Here is a 23405-nt window from a genome sequence, read left to right as displayed (position 1 = left end):
GTATATATCAAATTTTTTAAAACGCCATCTATTGGTAAAAGTGAGAAACTACAAATCGTGACCAAGCTTACCACCAATTGCATTGTGAAAGAAATTCGCTTTCGTGCCATTTGCATCCAATGTAAATCATGCTTAACTTTGTTTAAACAATATCTTGTAAACTCTTGCACATTGGAGGAAAAAAAATTCAATTTGAAGAGGACAAGGACAAGGGTTGTTGGTCCCCTTGTTAAAACCTGATGCCTTTCTTAAAATCATCTTGGCATCCATTCATTACGTTGAGAGTTAAAAACATCAACCTAAAATTGAAATTCTAGGTTTGATACCAAATGAGAGTTTTCTCATATGATTTAAGTGTGTAAAACAATTTCAAAATGTGTGTGAATTTTTTATTGAAAACTTGTCATTTAAGACCTATAGTTACATTTATATAACTTAAATGTTATATTAATAATAAATGAAGATTCAAAAAGGCACACAGCACTTTTAATTGCAAGCCATGACATGCTGAATGTTTTTACCAATCATTGCATGCTTTACTTTTGCAATGGTCACAATAAATGCTTAAAATGGTAACCGTGCCACCCAACTAGGCGAGCATAAGATCAAACCCACAACAGTGTGCATAACTTTGTTCTGAACTGTGCAAATTCTTGTGTTAACTGTCCTTATAAACCTTACTAAACTAACCTTACACATGTGAATTTTTTACAATAATACAAAATTGCTATCTGATCATGCAGTTATTGTGTAACATGCCAATTTGTAATTGTTAATCATTGCTATTGTTATGTGATCTTTACATTTCTTACCTGAAAACAAGTTAAATTTTCAGCCAACCATGTATTAGTGTGTTTATACAGGATGTTCTGCAATGATCTATTTGTTTGCATAAATTGTTAAAACAGATCTGTTTCATGTTTACAAACAGTGTAGATAATGAAATTCAACCAATCTGTAGAAAACAATTTTAACTGATGATAAGAGATTTAATCTATCATCATCATCAGTTAAAACACCAGTCGTGGCATGAGGAGGAGAGAATATGCCACATCATAGACGCAAACTAGGACAAAACTAAAAAATCAAAAAGATCCTTTATAAAATACATAAATTTTATTAACCATATAAACTTTTTTCACCCATTAACTATAAGAACAGGCATTTTAAACAACATTGCAATTAAAATAATTTTTTCCATTAATGCAATGCATTATATATATATAATAAAGTATATCACTCGAATACAATTTTTTTTGTTTTTTTATAAATCTAGGCTACAACAAAATTTTTTTTTAAAAATCAATGTTTACAAAGAATATTATACATATGCAAGTGTAGGAAGATTTCTGTATTTACCAACAGTTTTAATAAAATAAAAATTTGTGCCACAATTAGTTTACACTTCATAAAATGGACTTATTAACAATGATATAGATAAATGTCTGTTCCGTAATGCACTAGATGAAGATGTTCAACACTTTTAGTACAGACATTTTATTTTCTTTTGTTTCGATTTTTAATATGTACAAGGCCATAATCCATGATAAAGATGGTAGAAAAACATTTTTTTGCAAATATGAACATTAAATATCGATATGTTTCTTCTCGAAACATTTAATTGAAACTTATCAGGTTCTTTGAAAATTTGGAACGAAAACTTAAAATATTTATGCACTGTAACAGGTGCGAATGCCGAATCACAGAAATGCACACGCACACACACACACAGAAAAAACTTTACACTTCAACTGTGGAAGGAGTGGCTCTCTCCCTGGAGTTTCCTGAATGGTTTCTGGTGACCCACAGATTGTGGCTCCTGGAGTGTGGATGTAAGTTGTTTCCGAAACTACTGGACTTGTTCTTTCGCATTATCTTGCCGCTAGTTATGAGGCGGCCGAATCCTTCCTGGTGGGCAAAAGCGTATCCGGAACGTATGGAACGCCGACTGCTCCTTCTGATGCTGGAAGATCTGTGCAGTTGCGTGTCCGAGGGCCGAGACCTCAGGCACGACTTCCTCTGTTTTAACCTGACCCTGTCAGATAACGTTGGATGGACGTCCGTGTGATAAAATCTTATGGCCACTATAGGCACCAAAATAATGGTTAGAGTTAAAAAAGTCGTAAACCAAAATTGCGGAGTGGCAATGGCAATAAGAAACGTTCCCACGTAATTGTAAAGAAACAAGTTACTAGTGATAAGAGAAGTTAATATAAAATAAAAGGCAATGCTTCCCCAAATCACTATATGGTTTGTAACAGTCCAGTATGCGGTATCTAAAGCAACCTGTTTAAAAATAGAATTGCATTAAATTTATAGTTTTACATTCTCGAGAATTAAAATATATTTGCAAGGAAAATATACCTGGGACGTCACGGCTAACACTAAAATGACGGAAACGGTGGTGCCGAATAGCTGGAGATCATCTAAATTTCGACCTTCTGAACTTATTCCGGTGTTGAATGCTCCGTACGGGATAAAAAACAAGATGAAAGACGTAAGGATTCCATGAGTAACACTTTTTAAGAATTCAACTTTGTTGAAAAGTAAATTTAAATGCCCAGGAGTATAAAGTTTTGGATATCGAATTGAATTTTTGTCATCTACATCCTGTAAATAAGGATGTATAGATTTATTTATGGCTTTTGTAATTAATTTAACAAAAAATCTCATTTATGTAACAACTTTGAATGCAAACAGAAAAAAATTATAAATTCCAAAGTTAAATTTTACTCAAATTATGTTTTCTAATCACAAAAAGTTACCTGGTCAAGTATTCCAAGTGCTAAAACAGGTAATGACGTATAAATAACATTATAAACAGATATAAAAGCTGGATCAAATAGAGTCTGAAAAGAAATATAAAATCAGTTAATCATGAGTCAAAACAAATTCTAAGAAATTTGATCAAACTTTTACATACCTGTGCTGAAAATCCACAGAAAAAAGCAAACCAGAAATGGCAGAGTGTAAATGCAAAATTTTTATAAAAGAAATATCGTAGAAACTTGCACATTCGAAAATAAGACCAACGTCCGTGGACTAGGAGGAGACGCTCCAAAAAACGAAATTGCGCCACCGAGTAATCACTGGCTAGGACGGCCTGCATACCTTCTTGTCCACTGATACCTACTCCTATGTGGGCGGCTGTAAGATAATATTTTCTATAAATGTTAAACATTCACACAAACATTAAAACGCTACACTTAAGAAAATTCAGATTTTTCAGTTTTATAATAAAACCTACTTTTGATCATGCTGACGTCATTTGCGCCATCACCGATAGCTAATGTAACGGCTTTCTTATGAACTTTGATTAAATCTACTACCAATGCTTTCTGCAGAGGAGTGACTCTACAGCAAATGACAGTCTTGCAGTGGCAGGCAACTTCAAGAAATAGAAGTTCCATTGACTCATCAAGTGCAAAAGACTAAAACAAAAGAAAGATTTATTCATAAAACTTCTAAACATGAAAAATTTATTACTATTAGTATAATTGCACTGTAACAACTGAATGTCCTAAATAAATCATAAAAATTGTACTCTCATTTAAAGCTGAATATATAAAAATTCAAATCTTAGTTTTGCTCTAAAGGATATAACAAATATCTTGGCAGTTTTCTTGCATATTTATTAATGATTTTGGATTTAAAAATCTCTAAACTTACCAAACTGTGTCCATTCATAACAAGTGCAAATCCTCCAAAATCCTCCCTACTGGAAGAGAGTGGATATAAATCATCCAAAAATGTAACGACGCTGCACTGAGGAGCACCTTTAGTATGAGACATGACACTCCGAATGTTCTCTCTGTAAGTCTGGAGTTGCTTTTGTACTTCTTCGGGATCATTTCCATCAACAATGAAGATATCGACCATGTCATCCGTCAGCAACTGACATGAATATCCGATGTTTATGGCAGTCTCTGCAATTTATTTTTCTTTAAAAAACAGTCCACTATATTATCATTAAACAAAATTTTACGATACTACCTTGTTTATCACCAGTCAACACCCATAGTTTAATTCCGGCTAATGCCAAGTTTGCAATTGTGTAAGGAACGCCATCTTGCAATTTGTCTTCAATGGCAGAGGCACCAATCAAAGTCAGATTTTTTTCTATTTCTTCCATAACTAGATTAACTTTAGATTCTCTGTTTTCTAAGGCTGTCCTAAAAATTAAACCAAAATAATTAAAACATTTTAAATTATATTACCTGCATTTTTTTATTAATATAAAGAATGTTTCAAATATGCTGTATAGATTTTAATGGGAGATAGAAAACACGAAAACAAACATTTTTCATCTGTAAATGTCCACAGTTTACCTTTGGTGCTAAAGGGATAACTGCCTGGTATTGGTAAATCTAGTGTATAAATGAATGGAAACGTGAGAAATGCGAGTCTTATTAAAGAAGGTGCTCAAAGTGGCAACTGGCCACAACATTGAAATGACAGCAATGAAGCATTGATTACAGTACATATTTAATGATTTCTGGCATTTCACGAACAGTTGCTATATGCTGTTACTGCTGCAAGGGATCTGCTTCTGAGTCAATGCGTACTCATATTCATACATCAGGTTATATTACATGAAATGCATCCAATTTTTGAGTTTGTCATTGGCGACAGTAACTTCATTCTCTGTTCCTATTTTCCTCTCTAGGCAATCATAACACTGCTAAACAACATCCTCTAGCACTGAAAGATGACATTTGTGATTGTACATTCTTGCACATTCATAGATGAAAAAATGTGTCTTGGTATTCCCTTTATCAAATAAAAATTTGTACAGAGTTTGGAAACACACAGATACATGTACAGTACATGTGCACAAAGGATGGATTTAAAATAACGTTCTATAATGTTCCATAAATCATATTCAATAATTTTAACACACACAACCAACTACATAAATTGAAACTTTAACTAATAAGTTTGATGATTACATTAAAAATAATGTATTCAGCACTTGTCATTATGCTGATGGAATAAAACCATCAGCATCAGCATAAAACTTCCTGTTACTGTCCATCAGCATAAAACTCCTGTTACTGTCAATGTTCTTTATAGTAAGATTGAGTTGTAAAGTTTCAAAATAAGAATATTAAAATCCACAAACTCTACAACTTCAAAGCACACATGGGTATGCAGTGCTTAACACCATTCCACTTAACAGATCACAGAGTTCTTATAAGATAGTCCTGAGATAGAGCTGAAAAAGTCATGATCTCCTGTACCTATTCTATGTTTAGATATATTTAGATACATAACTACTTATTGTGTTACACTGTTACACCATATACCTTAAACGAGTAGTAGACTATACAAAGTTGATGTAAGTATGATGTTTACTTATCTTGGAACACATCCCTGTTATTAAGTAATGCATATCTTTATTGACTCAAAGCAAATGCTTTTATCTCAAAAATAAATTTTAGTTGCAATTTTTGAATTATTATTTAAATGAAAAAAGAGGAAGCAAATTTTTTGAAATGAGTTTTTGTAAAAAGACATAAAAGGAATACATATTAAAAGATGATATAAAAGTGTTTGGGAAAAGTTGCTGATTGTTCTATTAAGAATTACTGTCTTCGTCCTTTGAGAAAAATTTTTTACCTTTTATAAATATTTCTGTAAAATACAACGAAATGAATCTATACAAAGTAAATAAAAACAAACGAGTTTTATTATTTAAGAGAGAATTAAAAAAAATTCCATTGACACTACAACAGAAGCAATTATTCTATGTATAATAAGCCACCAACTACCATGTGTACCAACGTTTAACAAAACCATATGTAGTACTTTAATAAATACAACCTGTTATAAATGTAAAGCTTTATCATAATAATTCTTAAACTTTTGTATAGAAGTTAAATATTCTAATATTAACTTTTCCTTTTTATATACATTGCAGTAGTTATGATTAACTTGACTGAAAAGCTACTAATGATGAAGTATTTAAATCTATGAAATTATATTAAAAGTACTTTTTAATCTTCCTTCTTACAAAATACTTTTACATTTTCAAAAACATATCTTGAAAATAACAAAAATATTTATTGAATAATAGCTAGCCATTCAAATTTAGTAGATAAATCCTTGAGTTTTGTCAAAATGGCATCAAATTGCTCTTCTAAGAAAGAAACCAAATTTTGATGTACAGTAGTAAATGAACTCAATAAAAGAAAGAAAAAAAAAATTCCAGCAATTCAGATTTAAGAGCTGGTTCACTATGCAATCTTTGATGTTTTTTAATTGATGTGGACGACTTCAAAGAAAGGGAAGGATTAAGGGGATACTATAGATCAGGGGTGGCCAACAAGTCGATCGCGAAGCCAGTTTTGGTCGATCGCTCGCTATGTCTTCACTTAATGTGTTACACTTGTAATCGAACGCAACAGTATGCATGCAGTTATGACTCGACTCAGAAAAACAAAGCCATTTAGCTTGAATATTTGGTACTGTCATACAGTAGCTTTTTTCTTGAAAAAGGAAATTGTGGAATTTATATCTTTTCCTTTTAAGAAGGATTTGTGTGAAACGTATTAGCCAAAAAATTTCAGACATATTTCGTATGAGCAAAAGGCATTAGAAAAAGAAATTATAATTTTACAAACTGACTTAATCTTACAAGTCAGAAAATTTGAAGATTTTTGGAAATGCGTCAACTGAGAAAGACAGCCCAGTATCACCAAATGTAACGAATATATTTATTCTTGTTTCGGATCTACATACCTGTGTGAATCGGCATTTTCATACTTAAAGTTAGCGAAGACTAAACAACGTTCTGTTTTGACTGATTCCCGTATTGAAGACTCATTATTATTATCTTTGTCAGGATATACACCTAATTATGACTACTTGATTAGAGACGTGCAAACTCAGTCCTCCCATTAATGTTAAGATAATAAAATAAATTCTAAATCTGTCTTTATCTGTAGCTATTTTGAATTAATAAATATTGTTAATAATTGATGTTTTAATTCCCCTGGATGTGAGATTTTTGGCCCGTTAAATAATTATGTTGTTTTTACGTAGGTAGATATACAGGGTGTTTTAGTACGAGGTGCACTCCCGCGAACTATTGATAGATTAGCAAAAGAGTGCACCTTGTACTGAAACACAGTGTATAAACATAGTATGTATTTCACACCTCCCCCTCCCCATTTAGACTATGCCTATGACAGCAAGTCGATCGCAATATATTTTTAAGATAAAAAGTAGATCTCATGTACACAAAAGTTGGCCACCTCTGCTATAGATTACCACCTATGGAATTTCGGGACTTTGAGTATATACCTGAACTGAGGGGACCAAGACGAGTTCAATGATACCCTACTTTTGGACCAGAGACGAAAAATAAGAAAGTTATCATAGTTTTTAAGTTATCGTGCTTTTTTAATGCTTTCATGTAGATGGCACCGTAGTTGCTAGTGCTGCCATCTCGCAGTAAATTCTGCAAACAAACTTTAAAAAAAGCACTCTGAAAGGCAAGAAATTGCACAAACAGTTGAACGCCACTTCCTTTTTTTTCTTTTTGTTCAAGAACTACCGTGAATCAATAACTAGTGACGTTAAACAATCGGCGGCCTGCCGACGGCTCCCCTCCTGGGGGAGTCCGTCGGGAGCACGAACAGTCGAACGCCAGTTCCTTTTTTTCCTTTTGTTCAAGCATCGCAACTTCCGATCGCGATAGCACAGTCGGCTCATAGTACTAGCCGACCGCGAGCGATAGCGAGACTGAGGGGCCGTAGCCCCCGAGGTCAACGAGCGCGAGGGTGTGCAAAAAGGACTTAACTCAAACTGCAGACGATCAGTGTGCTCGTGGATCAACAACTGCCTCTGTTGAAGGTATATATGGCCGACTTGCTGGACTGCCTGTTAAACACGCGATAAGCTTAGCAGAGAGAGTGACGCAAATCCCGATCATCATGCGATCGCGAAAGAAGTACGATAACTTTCTTATTTTTTGCCTCTGGCCCAAAAGTAGGGTACCGTTGAATTCGTCTCTGTCCCGAGTTCAAATATATACTTAGAATCCCGAAATTCCATAGGTGGTAATCTATAGTACACCCAGGATTAATAGTACGAGACATAGGACCAGGATTAATTTGATGCCTCCAAATATATTAACAAATAAAAATCAATTTATAAAACTGAAGTAAATATAAACATAAAAGATTAAACAAATCACATTCAAATCATAAAATTCACTATTACAAAGTTTGTGGGAAGAGTCATCAGCACTAGCAGATGTTACAAAGTGCCCCCTTGTATCTATAACAAATTATAAGAAACCTATTGAAGTTGAAGATATATTAAAGCATCTTTCTTCCTTCACGAAAATAATAATGATGCCTTGTGAAATCTAGCCAATTTATAATACTTAAAAACGAAACTTAATTTTCTACATATTTATGTAAGAACTACTCACATTTTGAGAATTTTTATGTAAGAACTATCACATTTAAATATTAATTTAAATAATTAATATTTAAATTATTATAAAAAGTATTTCAAAGTATCTATTTCTGTTTTTTTTTTAAATAAAATTAAAAACTTGAATCATATGAATTATATTTTATAAATAACTTATATTCTCATCTTACATATAAAGTATCAAAAGACATACTTACGTTGCTTCATGATATTTAGCTTTCCATTCTTCATAAACACTTTCTTCTAGATCTTTAATACCCAAGCACAATGTACGGAGTCCTTCGCCAGCAAATTTCTGAAATATAAATTTATTTATGCTGTTCGATTATCAAATCCAGAATTGGCCTGAGGAAGAGCCCAGGAGGGGCAGTGAAAACGTTCGCCATTTCGAAAAATAGTTCGCACCGGTTATCGGTTTTAGAAGGTATTTAATTTTTTTATAAATTTACTTTAAGCGAGCATATAAAACAGAAGTTTATTTTAAATGTGAATGCCTTAAGTCTAAATAAACGAAATTTGGCATAACAAAATTATCTTAAACATTTTTTGGCACAAAACAGATAAGCATTTGTTTATCACCAAGCTGATATAATTGCAATGAACCAATTCAATGCGCATTTTTCCGTTCTGTCTGTTGTGCTTAAAAATGAGTGGAAACATTAAATTTAAACTTAAAATTTGACAAACAAATCTTCAATATAAGTGTGCAAGAAGAAAAGATAATTAGAAATACAGAAATATATCACAAATGTTTGCATTCTGAATCACTACTATGACATCTGTCAGTTAAGGAACTGAACATATCTAATGAATTTTACAGAGATAAAGTGCTACATAGTTTTTGTTCACAATGTGTCCAGTTATTATGATAAATTATTAAACTTACAATTAATCAATCAGGAGTGAAAATCATCACAAATTATAACTTAAATATTATAATTTATATATCTAATCAACTAAATTTATATATCTAATTAAAAGAACAAATTAAGAAAGTGACATGACATATGGCTATATTATATTCAAAATAAAAGTTTTGAACTAGACCAGGGGTTCGACTAATTACTATGAGCTACAAGAGACCTAGCCATTTATCTAGGAGGTCAATGAAATAGAAACCTTTGGGATCAATGGATAAATAAATTTATGAATATAATAAAAAAAAATTTAACACTATAATATAATAAATTGAAATCATTAAAACAGTAAGGTAAAACACTCAAGTTTTAATTTTAATTTGTATTTGACAAACAACGATGATTATTAATTTCTATTTAATTTTATTATTTTGTAACATTCTTGTTTTGTGTTGGTGTAGAAAGGACTCAGAAAATTAAATTTAAAATGTAGAATGCAGTCAATAAGCAAAAAAATATTGGGAAACTTCACTATACAAATAGAATGTATTTGAGGATGAATCTTTATTAAAGTACTGTACATTTAAAATATCATCCTATTATAAGAGTTATATAAGTTTTTTTTTCAGTGTTGTAATTTCATCCTAATAACTATTCATTACAGTTACAAATAAGATTAATCACTGACACTATTGAACTTTATAGGCATAACAAACATTAGTATCTAAACAGTTTAACAAATCAGGTATAGTTTAAAGTAACATTATATTGAATACGATACAAGTTAATGTTTTTTTACACCAGATTAGATGAAGATAGTTTTATATCACACTGGAAAACAGTTTAAAACAATTTCATTCAACAAAACAAAATCCAAAGATCAAAATATCTGTTTACAGTAAAATTTTAATTACAAAAATGAATAATGGTTACATTTAATATTTTGGACATTGTATTTTATTCTATTTAAATTACTCAAGATTTAAATTAATAAAATCAGATTAAATAATCTATTTTTACATATTTCTGTTCTTTTGTAACAGTACCTTTGGACAAACTTTCAAAGAATGAAACACAAAATAATAATGTAATCTTTAACAACATTTAAGGGACATTACAGAAAGCAGTAGTATTACGTATCATAAAAGTTTATATAAACAGATAAATGCACCAATAGCATACAAAACATAAGTGTGTTTAGCAACTATGACTTCAGTCCAACAGAGTCCTCAGCTCAAATAAAGTGAAGATATTGCATTTACACAATCACCACAATAATAGATACAATTCAATCAAATGAAAATTTCGCCTAAATACAGGTATCACTTAATATTCCACTTAACAGAGTGAGGTCTCATAAGATTATATTGGAACAAGAAAAGACAGGTAACTATGAATTTTTTTTATGTTCAAATCTGTTTCGATACATAATTAGTTATCATTGTGTTACATACATTCTACTGCTAATATAGGTAATAACATATATATACATATTTATGTACTTAAATTCCAATTTATAAATGATAAATTGACTATATATGCTAAGTCTACAATAACCTATTGGTGCTAGTAATATAATTTTGATTTTAATTAAAACTTTCATTTATATTACAATGATTGTAATTTAGAAATTACATTTTTAACACAAATATATTGAAAAAACTTTCATGTTAAAAAGAACTTATAAACTTATTCAAGAAATTAACGAAATTTTATGTTTTTTTTTTTTTTTGACAATTCTAAAACATTATTGTCTTTAATATTATATTAAGTTTATAATTATTATTATAGATCAATAATAAGAAATCACAACATTTTTGAAAACCATGTTCATAAAAATTCAAGTTTCTGCTTTTAAAATATTTTCTTCTAAAAATGGAAATAATAAATTGAAAAAATTTTAGAGGGTTTTTTCGTGACGTGTTACACTTTCCTCTATAACATTAGAATTTTTTACAGCCAGATGGTCAAGGCAGTAAACACATCAATCATTTGCTCTATATGGACCTAGGTTCAAGTCTAAGTCATAACTTCTAATTTTTACCATATGAATGATTTTGACCTGAATAGGTAGCACTACTTCCCATTACTTGTTCATGCCATTGTAAGCCAGCTAAACCAACGATAGGAATGGGAGAGAGATTCAGTACTACAAGGCTGAAAAGGACTAAAGGAAAACCTTTAACATTTATTTCCTAATTATTAGTAATTATATTTTTGATGTTTTATTCTTTTACATATAAACTGTATATAAATTACATGAATATGTACTTTTTTTCTGTATTAAAGTTGTCATGTTTCAGTTTTGAAATATTATTTTGATATTTAGTAATTTTGAAAAATAACAACTCAGCATCTTGCAAAAATGATATGCCTCTATTATTTACAACAGCTTCTCTTATGTAACTGCTACTAAAACTACATGACAAAATGATTCTTTAACAATAACTTCAAAAATATGCTCTTCAAATAAAAATATTTCCTCATTCTATCGCAATGTTATTTCATCCAGATCTTATTTCTAAAGCTTTAGTGTTGTGAATAGTCGTGTTTTTTTTTTTTTTAATAAAAAGTTACCTAAATTTTATATTTATTTAAATATTAATTATTTTTCTGAATTAAGTTTTAAATTTAGATATTCACTAGAGATTAGCATTACATATTTGATTGATGTCACCATTGTTAATTATTGAATAACTGATTTAAATATTTTTTTAAATAGCTTCTGTTATATATTACAGGTACTCCTCACTTTACGACCGAGTTCCGTTCTGACGACTACGTCGTTAAGCGAATTGGTTGATAAGCGAGGAGCTTGCGCCGAGAATATAGGATCATTGTAAAATTATACAAATTATGCAACAATCTTCAAATTTATTCATAAAAAGACTATTATAGTACGCTTAGTGCACATGTCACTATTTGCCACTGACCGACACTCAAGCTGAGAAAGGGGATTCCCCAAAATGCAAGTTGAAACTCGATTGGTTGTAAGTGCGAGTGGTCGTTAAGCAGATAGGTCGTAAAGTGAGGAGTACCTGTATTAATTTTTTCTACATTTTAGACTAAACATAGAATTTTCATATCAAAAAACGAATCAATTTTCATTCACAGAAAAATGATTTTACCTAACAGTGGGCAGTTAAATGTCATCTTGTGCTAAGATTAATAAGTAGAAATTAATTTTGAATTTTATTAAATAATTTAGAAAATCTATAGCATAACTCAAACATATATTTTGCAATTACTGTAAGGATATGCTATCAATAAAGTTATCTAAACTGACATTAAAAGTAGATCATAACCACACAGATTAATTGCTATCAGATTTTCTAAATTATTTAATTAATATTCAAAATTAATTATTGTAGCTTGATGGTAGCTTAAGTATATACGTTTATTGCTAAATTCTATAGATCTGATGAATTAATTTTGGCATTTAGGTGTGTTAATTTTTTTAATTTTAAGATAAACTAATTAATGTAAATTAGAAAAATTAACGGAAATTCCATTGCCCTATATCGTCGGACTATAATTTGGTAATAATAATTATAAATCACTAAAGAATTTTACCCTAGAGGAAAGTGTTAGGTGACATCTCTTATTAAATTTAATAATTCTAGATTAAAATTATAGCCAAATATTATTAATGATATATAGCAATGGAAGGTGTGTTATTGTAATGTATCAGGTGTTGATTATATTTATATTAGAAAAATTAATATATGTACTATTAGAATCGTAACTTTAGGAAATTTAATTAAGATAAAATTATTTGCAGAATATTAGATAGCCTGTGGTATAGATAAAATGTTCAGGAAATTTTTATGTGATTTTATCATTATAGACATCATATGATCTAAACTTCTAACAATAGAACATCTAAACAGATATTATCTGGATTCGGATGTTTAAGTTTGCAAATGACAATAGCATATCCTCTTCTTATGTTAATATTTTTTATTTTTATATTATTTGTTCATAAACTTCCTTGTTCATAAACTATTAATTGTGAAATGCAACACCAATAATCTGTGCTACATAATAAGTTCCTATTAATGATTAAATATATGTTTTCACAGACAGCATTGTTTACTTGTATTTATACTGCAGCAATTACATTTGAAGAAACCTATTGTAAAAAACACTTGATAATATAACAATATTAATTTTTTATCATTTAATCTTCAAAAGTATCCTTCTCCTAAATGCTTCCAAGGAAAGAATAGCATGTTTTGGAAATATTAAAAGTTTTTAAAACATAAAATAACTGCTACAACGAACTTATTTTCTAATATTTTAAGTGTAGTCATCCCAGAGAATCAATAGAATAACTAGTAATTTCCTGATGAATAATTCAATATAAGATTAATAGCCAAGTAAAGAACTCTCTTACATAGACAAAATAATCTATAAACAAAGACAGACAACTTTAAAAGATAACCTTTTGAAAAAATAAAAATATTTATTTTACTAATATTTAATTTCATTTCACGCAATTATTTAAAAACACTGACTCAGTTTCATATTTTTTGAATGTTAAAAATAGTTTTAAATTACATAACACTAAAATAAGTATTGCATATAAATTCAGTAGGCTACAGACACTATTTGGTACATAAAATTACAAGAACTTTTTAAATGTAGATGGAACAGACAGTAACTATTAGAAATTTGCAGGTGACTAGTTTAATATGATTATAAAAAGAGCGACTTCAAAACTTTGTTAAGATGAGGTTGGTACTTATTTTTTTTTCTATCAGCTGCTAAAAGTTTTCAGAGGATGAATTTCTCCATGGCTATTATCACCATTAACTGACAAATTTACCTATCATTATACAGAATGCATAGGAAAAAAATAAATCATCATCAATTAGTTTTTTGTTATTTTAATTTAACATGTGTATTTTAGAAAAAATTGATGTTTTTAAGTGTAAAAATTTGGAATTTAAGTTATTTTGTCATTAAATTAAATAACTAAAGCTTCTCCCACACCGGGTTGTATAAACAAAATAAATACCTTCTATAACCGATAACCGGCATGAAATATTTATAAACTGGCACGTTCCATTTATTCAAAGCATTCGATTATCGAATCCAGTTACAGCAAAAATTGGCCTGAGGAAGAGCCCAGGAGGGGCAGCAAAAACGTTTGCCAGTTTATAAATATTTCATGCCGGTTATCGGTTATAGAAGATATTTATTTTGTTTATTAAATTAAATGAAAGTGGATACTAATATCTGACAGAACAACAAAATAATTAGAAGGACGAATTTTGTTACTGCTATAAATTTCCGAGAACAGTTCACAATTTATAATAATTACGAATTTTTTTTATAAAATTAAAATTAAATTTTCTTGTTTACAACATTTAAAATATGTATTATAATAAAAACGATTATTTTAGTGGAAAATAAATTTCTATGATAAAGTTTATCCAAATAAGTGACTAAGTGATTTCTAATGACTATTAGATAAGGACAAAACAGTAGGAGGTTTTTAATTAGGTCATTAATATTAACACAGCAATTTAATGTTTTCTCCAGCATGTAAGAATCTACTATTACTATTTTATTTTCTATTTCTACAACTTCATATTTTGGTCTTCAAAGAATATTTAATAAGAAATGAAACAATTTAAAATCTCAAATTTGAATCAGAATTTAAGAAGGATCTGAAGATGAACATTTTCTAACTGATTTCTGCATCATCTGGATATTTTATGAACAGATTTCTTTAGTTTTATGCAAACTGTATGACAATACAATGTTTTATTTTCAGGAAAACAAAATATCAGTATTCCTTTTAATAAAAATACAACATTCTATGATTATATTTTATGAAACTACAACTTAAATTTTTGTATTGAGAAAAAAACTTTCACTAAGATATAGTTTCTTGAAAAAAGGAAACAGCATTATTATTATTTTATAATAATGATATTTAAAAAAGAGAGAATTGATACAACTTAAATCATGTCTAGCAATATCACGGTATTATATATGATTAATGTTTAAACTTTCCAGTACCAGGGCATATTATAGCTGTTGTTGGTGAAAACTTTTTGATGCCTTTTGATCTCTTGGTTTTGCTCTCCTTGAAAAATGACAGTGTTATTGTCTCAATATAGTGGCAAAATGTTTTCCTTTTCTAAGACATCACCATGAAACATAAGGAATTAAATTGAAAATGAGGAGAGAGCTGTCTCAAGTGAGTCAATGAAACATTTGATTTAGTCTTATATGTAAGTACTGACAGTGAAATCAACATTCAAGAAGAAATTAGAATTTTGCTGAAACAGTGTTCATAGCAGTTTGTCATTGTAAATTTCCATGAAATTTCCATGTTATCAAATATTTCTAGTGTCCTAATACGTAGACAGTTTTTGTTTTAACCTCCAATCATGTAGGTAAACAGCCAATCGAATGGAAGGAGGCAAGCATGCGCAGAGGGCGATTGCACATCTCCACTATAGCCACTGCCACTTCCAATGTCATTACGTCATTGTGAACTTAATTGTAGCAGCCATATTTATGTGCCTGCAACTGACTCTTCTCCCAAGTGTGAACTGTACAGTATAATTCAATTTCTTCAAGCAAAAGGGAATAGTGCTGTGGAAAGTCAAAGAATGAGCTGGGTATGAGACTGAAGGTGACATCAATTGTGACCAGAGATGAGACTTGGATTCAATATGTCACCCTGAAACAAAACAACAGTCATGACACAGATGGATGAACTAGCAATGGATGCACTAAAACTCACCAAACAAACCAAAAAAGTTCAAATAAACCTTCAACAACAGGAAGGTTATGGCTACCGTGTTTTGGGACCAAAAGGGTGTGTTGCTTGTTGAGTTTATGGAACCAGGGACAATGATCAATGCAGCTGTTTATTGCAAAACTTTATGATGACTGCAAGAGCCATTCAGAACAAAAGAAGAGGCATGCTGACTTCTGCAGTTCTTCTGATTCATGACAACATCTGACCTCAGTGCTGCTGTAACCCAAAGCTTTTTAAGCAATTTCAATGGAAACTTTTTGAACACCTGGCTTACAGCTGCAATTTAGCACTGAATGACTTCCACCTCTTCCCTGAATTGAAAATGTAGCTAGGAGGACAGAGGTACAAGACTAATGACGATCTTCAAATCAACGTTAAGGCCCATCTCAAGTCACTAGCAGAAACATTCTATGAAGAGGGGATTGCAAAGCTCGTCCACAGATATGACAAATGCCTCAATCTTCATGGTAATTATGTCGAAAAGTAACCATGTTTGCACCTAACTTTCGGTAATAAATTCATTTTGTTATTTACACTTGTTTTATGGACCATCGGAGATTGAAACAAAAACTGTCCTCATATGTTAGATTTAATGCTTGTTCTATACTGTTCTATACTTGTTAATAATTTTTCTTTACATTCATAACATAAGAGCAATACAAAATTCTTTGTACAATCCATGACAAAAATAAATTGCCACTTTACCCCAATGTGAAGATGTCAGTTAAATTTTATGTGATGTATAACCTAGACTATATCAAACAAACATTAACTTAGAAGAAATAAGATTCAAGTAACTTTAAGCCAAATCCACATTACCAAAACATTCATGCATGGTCTGGTCATGCTCTACTTGTGATTAGGTCAAATAGTTATCAATTGTGTTCAATCTGTGTGTTTATATTATTAGTTATGTTCAAGTCTTGATCTGGTACAGTACATCAGATATGATGAATATTTGATGAGATTGTAAGCAGATTGGTAATGTGGATTGGGCCTTAATGGCAAGAGCCAATAGGTGGACAGCTGACTACCTGAGACAAAGATGACAAATACTATCTCTTGCACATTCAACAAAATATACTTCCAAGTATCCAGAAATGTACAACTGAGAGAAGTCTGTAATGTTTATTTCTATTCAATCTCAAATTTACACATTAGTATGCATGTGCTCATCCACAACAGCACACATTAAAAATATACAGTTTAACTCCCATAAACCAAGTAGTAGTTTTTAATGGACATTCACTGAGTACTCAATAAGTGCTGTTCTATGAGCCAACTACGCTGTAGTTGGCTCATTATTGAGTACTTTCTGAACACTCAGTTTCCAATAAAACTCATTTCAAAAGGCACTCTTTATATTCAAGTTAGATGACTTGAAAACCTATATTTTACACACAAATGAAACTTCATACACCCAATGCACCAATTAACCAATTAATTTGGATAAAAACATGTATCATTAACATAGGCCAGCAATTTCAATAAAATTGTTTTCCAAATTTATGAAAATTCCATGTTTTCTATGTTTTCCACGTTTGCTACAAACCTTGTGAAATTATAAGCTTCTCCAAATAGTAAATTACAGGTACTTTCGGCTTATTTAGACAGAATGCAAGCATGGATTGAGAATATAATATAAACAGATACTGGATTGGTAAAATCTTGAATCTAGACTCTCCGTCCTTGAGATTGATAGAGAAAATGGGTGTTAAAAAAATCAAATACAAATTATTACATATTACATTTATTTTTGTAAGAAAAATGAATGAGGTGGATGACTAACTATAATATATAAAAATAGTAGTAACTTAAAATACCTAAATAGTGATTATTAAATAATACTAGATTTATTAGAAACAAATTAAAGCTCTATGTTAAAGATAGCTCTAAGCTTAATCCTTATTCTGAAGAAAACATTCTTCTCTTCATTTTCTTTTTATTTCAATATAAACATGTTAAAAACTATTAAACTTAAATAATTATTTGATATTGTATATTGTTAAATTCAACCAAAAAAGGTTATTACATAGAATATGTAACATAAGAATTTGATCTAAGTGTCCTCTTAGAAAATACAATTTCAATCTGATTATGAAAAAATACAATAAAGATAAAAAATACTCAAAATAATTTATATTTTAAAATTATCTTCAATGAAAATTTTGAAATATACAATTATATGATTTCATACAATTTATACATGATATGTAAATTTATAAAATCATAGAACTATACTGTAGTTTAATATTAAATTTAAAATGTTTATAAAACAAATATTTTTAATGTAATTTAAAATAAACATTCTAAATTCATGTACAGAGGATATAGGAAATAACTGTATAATTTGAAAACAAGCTTTTATTTCACAATAGAATAATAATTTTAAAATTTATGAGTTTGACATATTTTCCCTTATTATAATTAAAAAAACTGCCAGTTCTAAAAATATAAGACAAGAAACAGTATTCTAGAAGCACCATAATTCTGAATCTTGTCAACAGAATAACTCTTAATGTTCAAATTTATTACAGTAAATAATTCAAAATAGTGTGTTTAATTAATATCATATCATTAATTCCTTTTTCCTAATTTTATTATATTAAAATTAATGACACTTCAATTTTTTTCTTACTTTCCACACATATAATTTCACAAATTTTATAGTTGATATTACAAGACGTCTTCTACAATAAAAAGAATTATTCTTAAAATAATTAAATATTTTAACTCAACAAATCTATCCATTCAGAAAAATAATTCATTCTGATCAAATTAGTCAATGAAATTTATTACAAATCTAGTAAGGAAACAAATGAATCATCAATTAGTCTGATTTGCTTATCACCAGAATTTATAAAGATAATTATAAATATTGATATCAAATAAAGTATTTCTCATTAAAAAAAAATGAGGAAAATATGTATAAAAGTAAAAATTTGTACATAAATACATAAAAGCTGGCAAAGGCTCTTTGTTCAACTTTTCCCACACTTAAACAGCAGTTAAGGGGACCATTAAGATTAAGAAGTCTAATAATTGTCAATTTACTAAGATATACAAAAGCTTAAAAGGAGTAATTTTGTTGAATTATGATGATCTCCATTAAAAAAAAATATTTAAGGTTATAAACACTAAAGACACTAGCTCAAAATTAAAATTGGATGTGGCATCATATGAGCTTTTCTTAAAAATAAATCTTATATTAATAACTATTATAAAAAAACCCTTAATTTTTGACAGTAGAGAGAAGTTTTTAAAAATAATGAAAATATTACTTGCTATTGGCATTTACAATAAGTCCAACCTCAATATATGACACATGACCACCACACTCTCTCTCTCTACCACACCTTGAGTTCTGTACTCCAAAATTTAATAGCATCAATGTCCAAGTTACCATGCCAAATTTTGTTTCTTAATCTTTACCCCATCCTGAGACTAAATGAAAATACACACACACACACACACACACACACACACCACCCTCTGGAAAGTTTTTTTTCATTTGACATTTTTGGGTTCAGGGGAGGTCTCAATGTCAAGAGGATCAAATTTGACTCATTACAATACTTTCGTGTGCTATATAATAATAGCCAAAATAAGTAAAAATTTAAGTTTTTATGACATTACAGAAAATCTAAGCAAGTATTTATTTACACACATACAAAGATATTTTATTCTGTTTTTGTAAGTGGTAGAATTTGTAACATTTATTATCTAAATTGAAATAATCCTATATTTAAAAATTAGTTTTTCCAGAATTTTTATGAAAATTTCATAAGATCGAGGATATATGATACATGTACTCAATCCATCAAAAGTCAGTTTCCTTTTTGTCAAACCATAGTCTGTATTAGAAATTTATTTCTCCCATCATCAGCCATATAACGAAAAAAAATTTTAAACAGAATTTAAAGTTTGTAGTAAAATTTGTTCATTATTTATCAAGAATAACTGAATATGTCACATGTAGGCAAGAAGTTTCCCAAACATCCATGATTAATATGAAAAATATTCATAAAGCAGATACTTTTAAAACATCATCTCATCTGAAAAACTATGTTTTAGATAAAATAAGAATGTTTTTTAATTAGTATTTGCTTGCACAATAATATGACTATCAATTTTCTTTAATTTCAACAAAAAATATTTTAAATAGTTTTGTAGTTATCATAAAAATCAGAATTTAACTTTCAACAATAACTTTACTGCTACTGACCTTTAGTTTGCTATTAATTTAGCTTTCAGAAATAGGATATTTCTCTGCTTACTGAACATTTATAAAAAAAATATGTACATTTTCGAACAGTTACAAAATGTCAATTCATAAACAAGAATTGAAGGATAATTACTTAGAGTTTATTTTATAAAATCATATATAAATTTCATAAAGCAATTTATTGAGCTTTATATAAATAGCCTATATATGAAAGAGGATCTGTATTTATTTAATCATGAATAAGTAGAAAACCAATAAATTATAAAAACCTGCTTTTACCACAGTTTACAAATTAAAAATATATAATCTAAAGCATACAATAAACAATATTTTTCAATATGTTTCTGTTTTATTTTAAATTTTAAGCAATATCTATGATGAAAATACTAATATTAAAATATATTTGTTATAATTTATTAATTTTTTTATATTTGTTAAAAGTATGATTTTATTATAAAACACTTTTGAAATATCCGCAATCATTGTTTCAGAAAAAAATCTCATATAATTCGCAATATATTTTTTAAATACACATGACTTTATTTTACAAATTGTCTTTAGCAGAAAAAGTATGTATAAAGTTATGCAATATTCTGATTTTATCTCAAATTATTAGTTTCAAAAATATTTGATAACATTTAAATAGTGCAGGGAAGTTATCTGAACAAATAGAAACAATGTTTGTGCACATAAAACAAGTGAATATTTTTTAGCTGTTTCAATTCATAGATAGTGATACAGAAAACTGAATGAACGATTTTATAAAATTTTTATAATTAAGATTGCTTGTTTAAAGTTCAAAAATGCAAATTTTTCTCTGCAAACATTTTATTTTAAACTAACTATTATACATCGTAAGATCATATTTGAGTAATATTATAACAAAGTAGTTTTTAGAAACTAAAAGAAAATCTATACAATAAACATCAATTGTGATTTTTCATTTTACATTTTAGAAGTTGTTTTAAATTGAATTTTCAGTCATAAATAATGACTATAGATTTTAAAAAATGTCAATTTACCATTTAAAATTGATTTATAGTAAAATTAAAAGCTGCAAAACAACCTTAAAACTACCAGAAATATTAGTCTAAGAATACCAAAAATACAAATACAAATGTTGATTTTAATATAATATATTCTTTTAAACTAAAGGAAAAGTGACATAAATAATTCTATAAATTTTATAAAGAACTAATAATTAAAAGTGAGACACTTCAAAATGGAAGAAAAAAAAAAAAGTTACAAAATGTTGAATGATCAAAATCAAATAATAGAGGTCTTATTTAATCATCTCATATGATAAGTATATAGAGAATTTTATAGATTAGCTAATTTACAAATTAAGTTCGCAAAATAAAAAATTATTAATATCAATAGAATGTAAAAATATTTCAAAAGTTGTAGCTTCTCAGATTATTAAAACAATAATAAAGCTCACTTTTGTGCAAAATATATCATTATTATGAAATATTTTCCACTAATCACTTTTAAAATGAAAACAGGACACAAGTAATACAATTATCAGTTATAAATTATCATTAAAAATAAGCTTGATATCTAAAACAATGATGTAGTAAAATTTCAATCCTAGTCACATTTCAAAACCCAACATTACACAACTCATCAAATGGAAAAAATTCTCGCTTTATTATTTAGGATAAAATCATTTTAAAAACAAATATTAAAAATACTCACATTCAAGTGATCTATTGTTTTTAACTTGATTTCTGCACTATCAGGATTGAGTCTTTCAAATATCACAGAATCAGCACCTTTACAGAATAATTTTATTTTTCCATTTTTTCTAATTATCACCTGAAATATTTAACAGGAAAATTAAAAAAGGTTTATAATTTATATTGAAAAAATTTTTAAATATTACTCACAGACATGCGTTTACGATAATTGTTAAAATCCAAAATAGCTAATAGTTCGTAATGCTCTATCTGTCCCATTACTTCTACAATAATACTGTTTGGTGTACGATGCTGAAAAATAAATTATTGCATTAAAGTTTAATGATTAAATGTTTAATGTTAGCTCAACAAATAAAAAGTTACTATCGAGTTATTTATGAGATTTAAGGCAAAATTCTACAATTGAAATTTATCTTCACATTTAACTTAAATTTAAATATCATATTTTCATACATACAATCCACAAAAATGTTGCTAGAATGAAAAATTGCCTAACCAGTTCCACTATATTCCATGCCTATGGAACAGTCATTGCTCCTTATGCACAAGTTTACATAATTTGTGACTGTCAGAACTAGCTAAAATAATTGTCAGTAATTGATCTCCCAAGAAAACTGACCACCCAAAAATTTTTGGTCATAGTTTCAGTTGCTCATCTTTTCTTGATTCACTTTATGTGATTAGCATTGACACAAAGACCAAATAACAATCCTAGGTAATTTTTGAATTTATTTGAAATTTTAATTCTTATGAATAAATTTTTAAAGTCTTGTTTTACATGCCATTTCAATTAAATTGTTTTATCCCAAATTGAATATTATTCGGTAACAAAGAAATTGCAGCATTCTATAAAATTGGTTAAGTGGAAAAACACTGAAACTGCAACTAAGCAACTGAAAATTTTTTGGTTGTCAATTGTTCCAGGAGTCAGTGTTCCTGATTTATGCACCAGGTGGTCTCAGACTGACCTAGTCATTTTTTTTCAAATTGCAATTTATGTTGTTTAGCCAGAAAAAACATTTATGTATCACATCTCTTACATTAGGTTACTGGATAGACAAAATATTTTGGCACACAATCCATCATTATCTAAGGCAACATTCACATGATAAGAAGTGGACAAGGGGATAAATGGTCTGACTTGGTTTTGAAGTGGTTGTTGGATTAATAACTGAGTACTACTGACATAACCCATAGCCTGCCCCTTGTCTTTTAAACACAAAAAACCGTGGAAAAGGCATACAAAAATACAATAAATATTAGCATTTTTTAATTATTAAAATTAAATGTTTTTATTTTATTGTAAACATTGACATTGCTGTGTGTGTGTGTGTGTGTGTGTGTGTGTGTGTGTATTTATATATAAAGTGTGTACGTATATGTTACTGTGAAAGACT

General features: G+C 28.9%; 1 protein-coding gene across 1 annotated transcript in view; it reads right to left on the bottom strand.

The window, feature by feature from the left end:
• Positions 1-1094: 1094 nt before the first annotated feature.
• The window catches only part of LOC136985926 (phospholipid-transporting ATPase ID-like), a 42902-nt gene continuing 20591 nt past the window's right edge, over positions 1095-23405 (bottom strand). The window contains exons 14-23 of the mRNA XM_067283327.1: positions 22198-22299; positions 22007-22126; positions 8643-8740; positions 3994-4172; positions 3670-3926; positions 3248-3431; positions 2924-3147; positions 2766-2849; positions 2365-2610; positions 1095-2286 (exon numbers count right to left, since the gene is read on the bottom strand). Coding sequence (XP_067139428.1) covers positions 1741-2286; positions 2365-2610; positions 2766-2849; positions 2924-3147; positions 3248-3431; positions 3670-3926; positions 3994-4172; positions 8643-8740; positions 22007-22126; positions 22198-22299 — 2040 coding nt within the window. The 3' untranslated portion in view covers positions 1095-1740. The remainder of the gene's footprint in view (positions 2287-2364; positions 2611-2765; positions 2850-2923; positions 3148-3247; positions 3432-3669; positions 3927-3993; positions 4173-8642; positions 8741-22006; positions 22127-22197; positions 22300-23405) is intronic.

This window comes from Centruroides vittatus, unplaced genomic scaffold (genome assembly GCF_030686945.1).
Source record: "Centruroides vittatus isolate TY-2023 unplaced genomic scaffold, ASM3068694v2 contig_983, whole genome shotgun sequence".
Classification (NCBI taxonomy): Eukaryota; Metazoa; Arthropoda; class Arachnida; order Scorpiones; family Buthidae; genus Centruroides; species Centruroides vittatus.
This window is presented reverse-complemented; position numbering and strand designations above follow the sequence as displayed.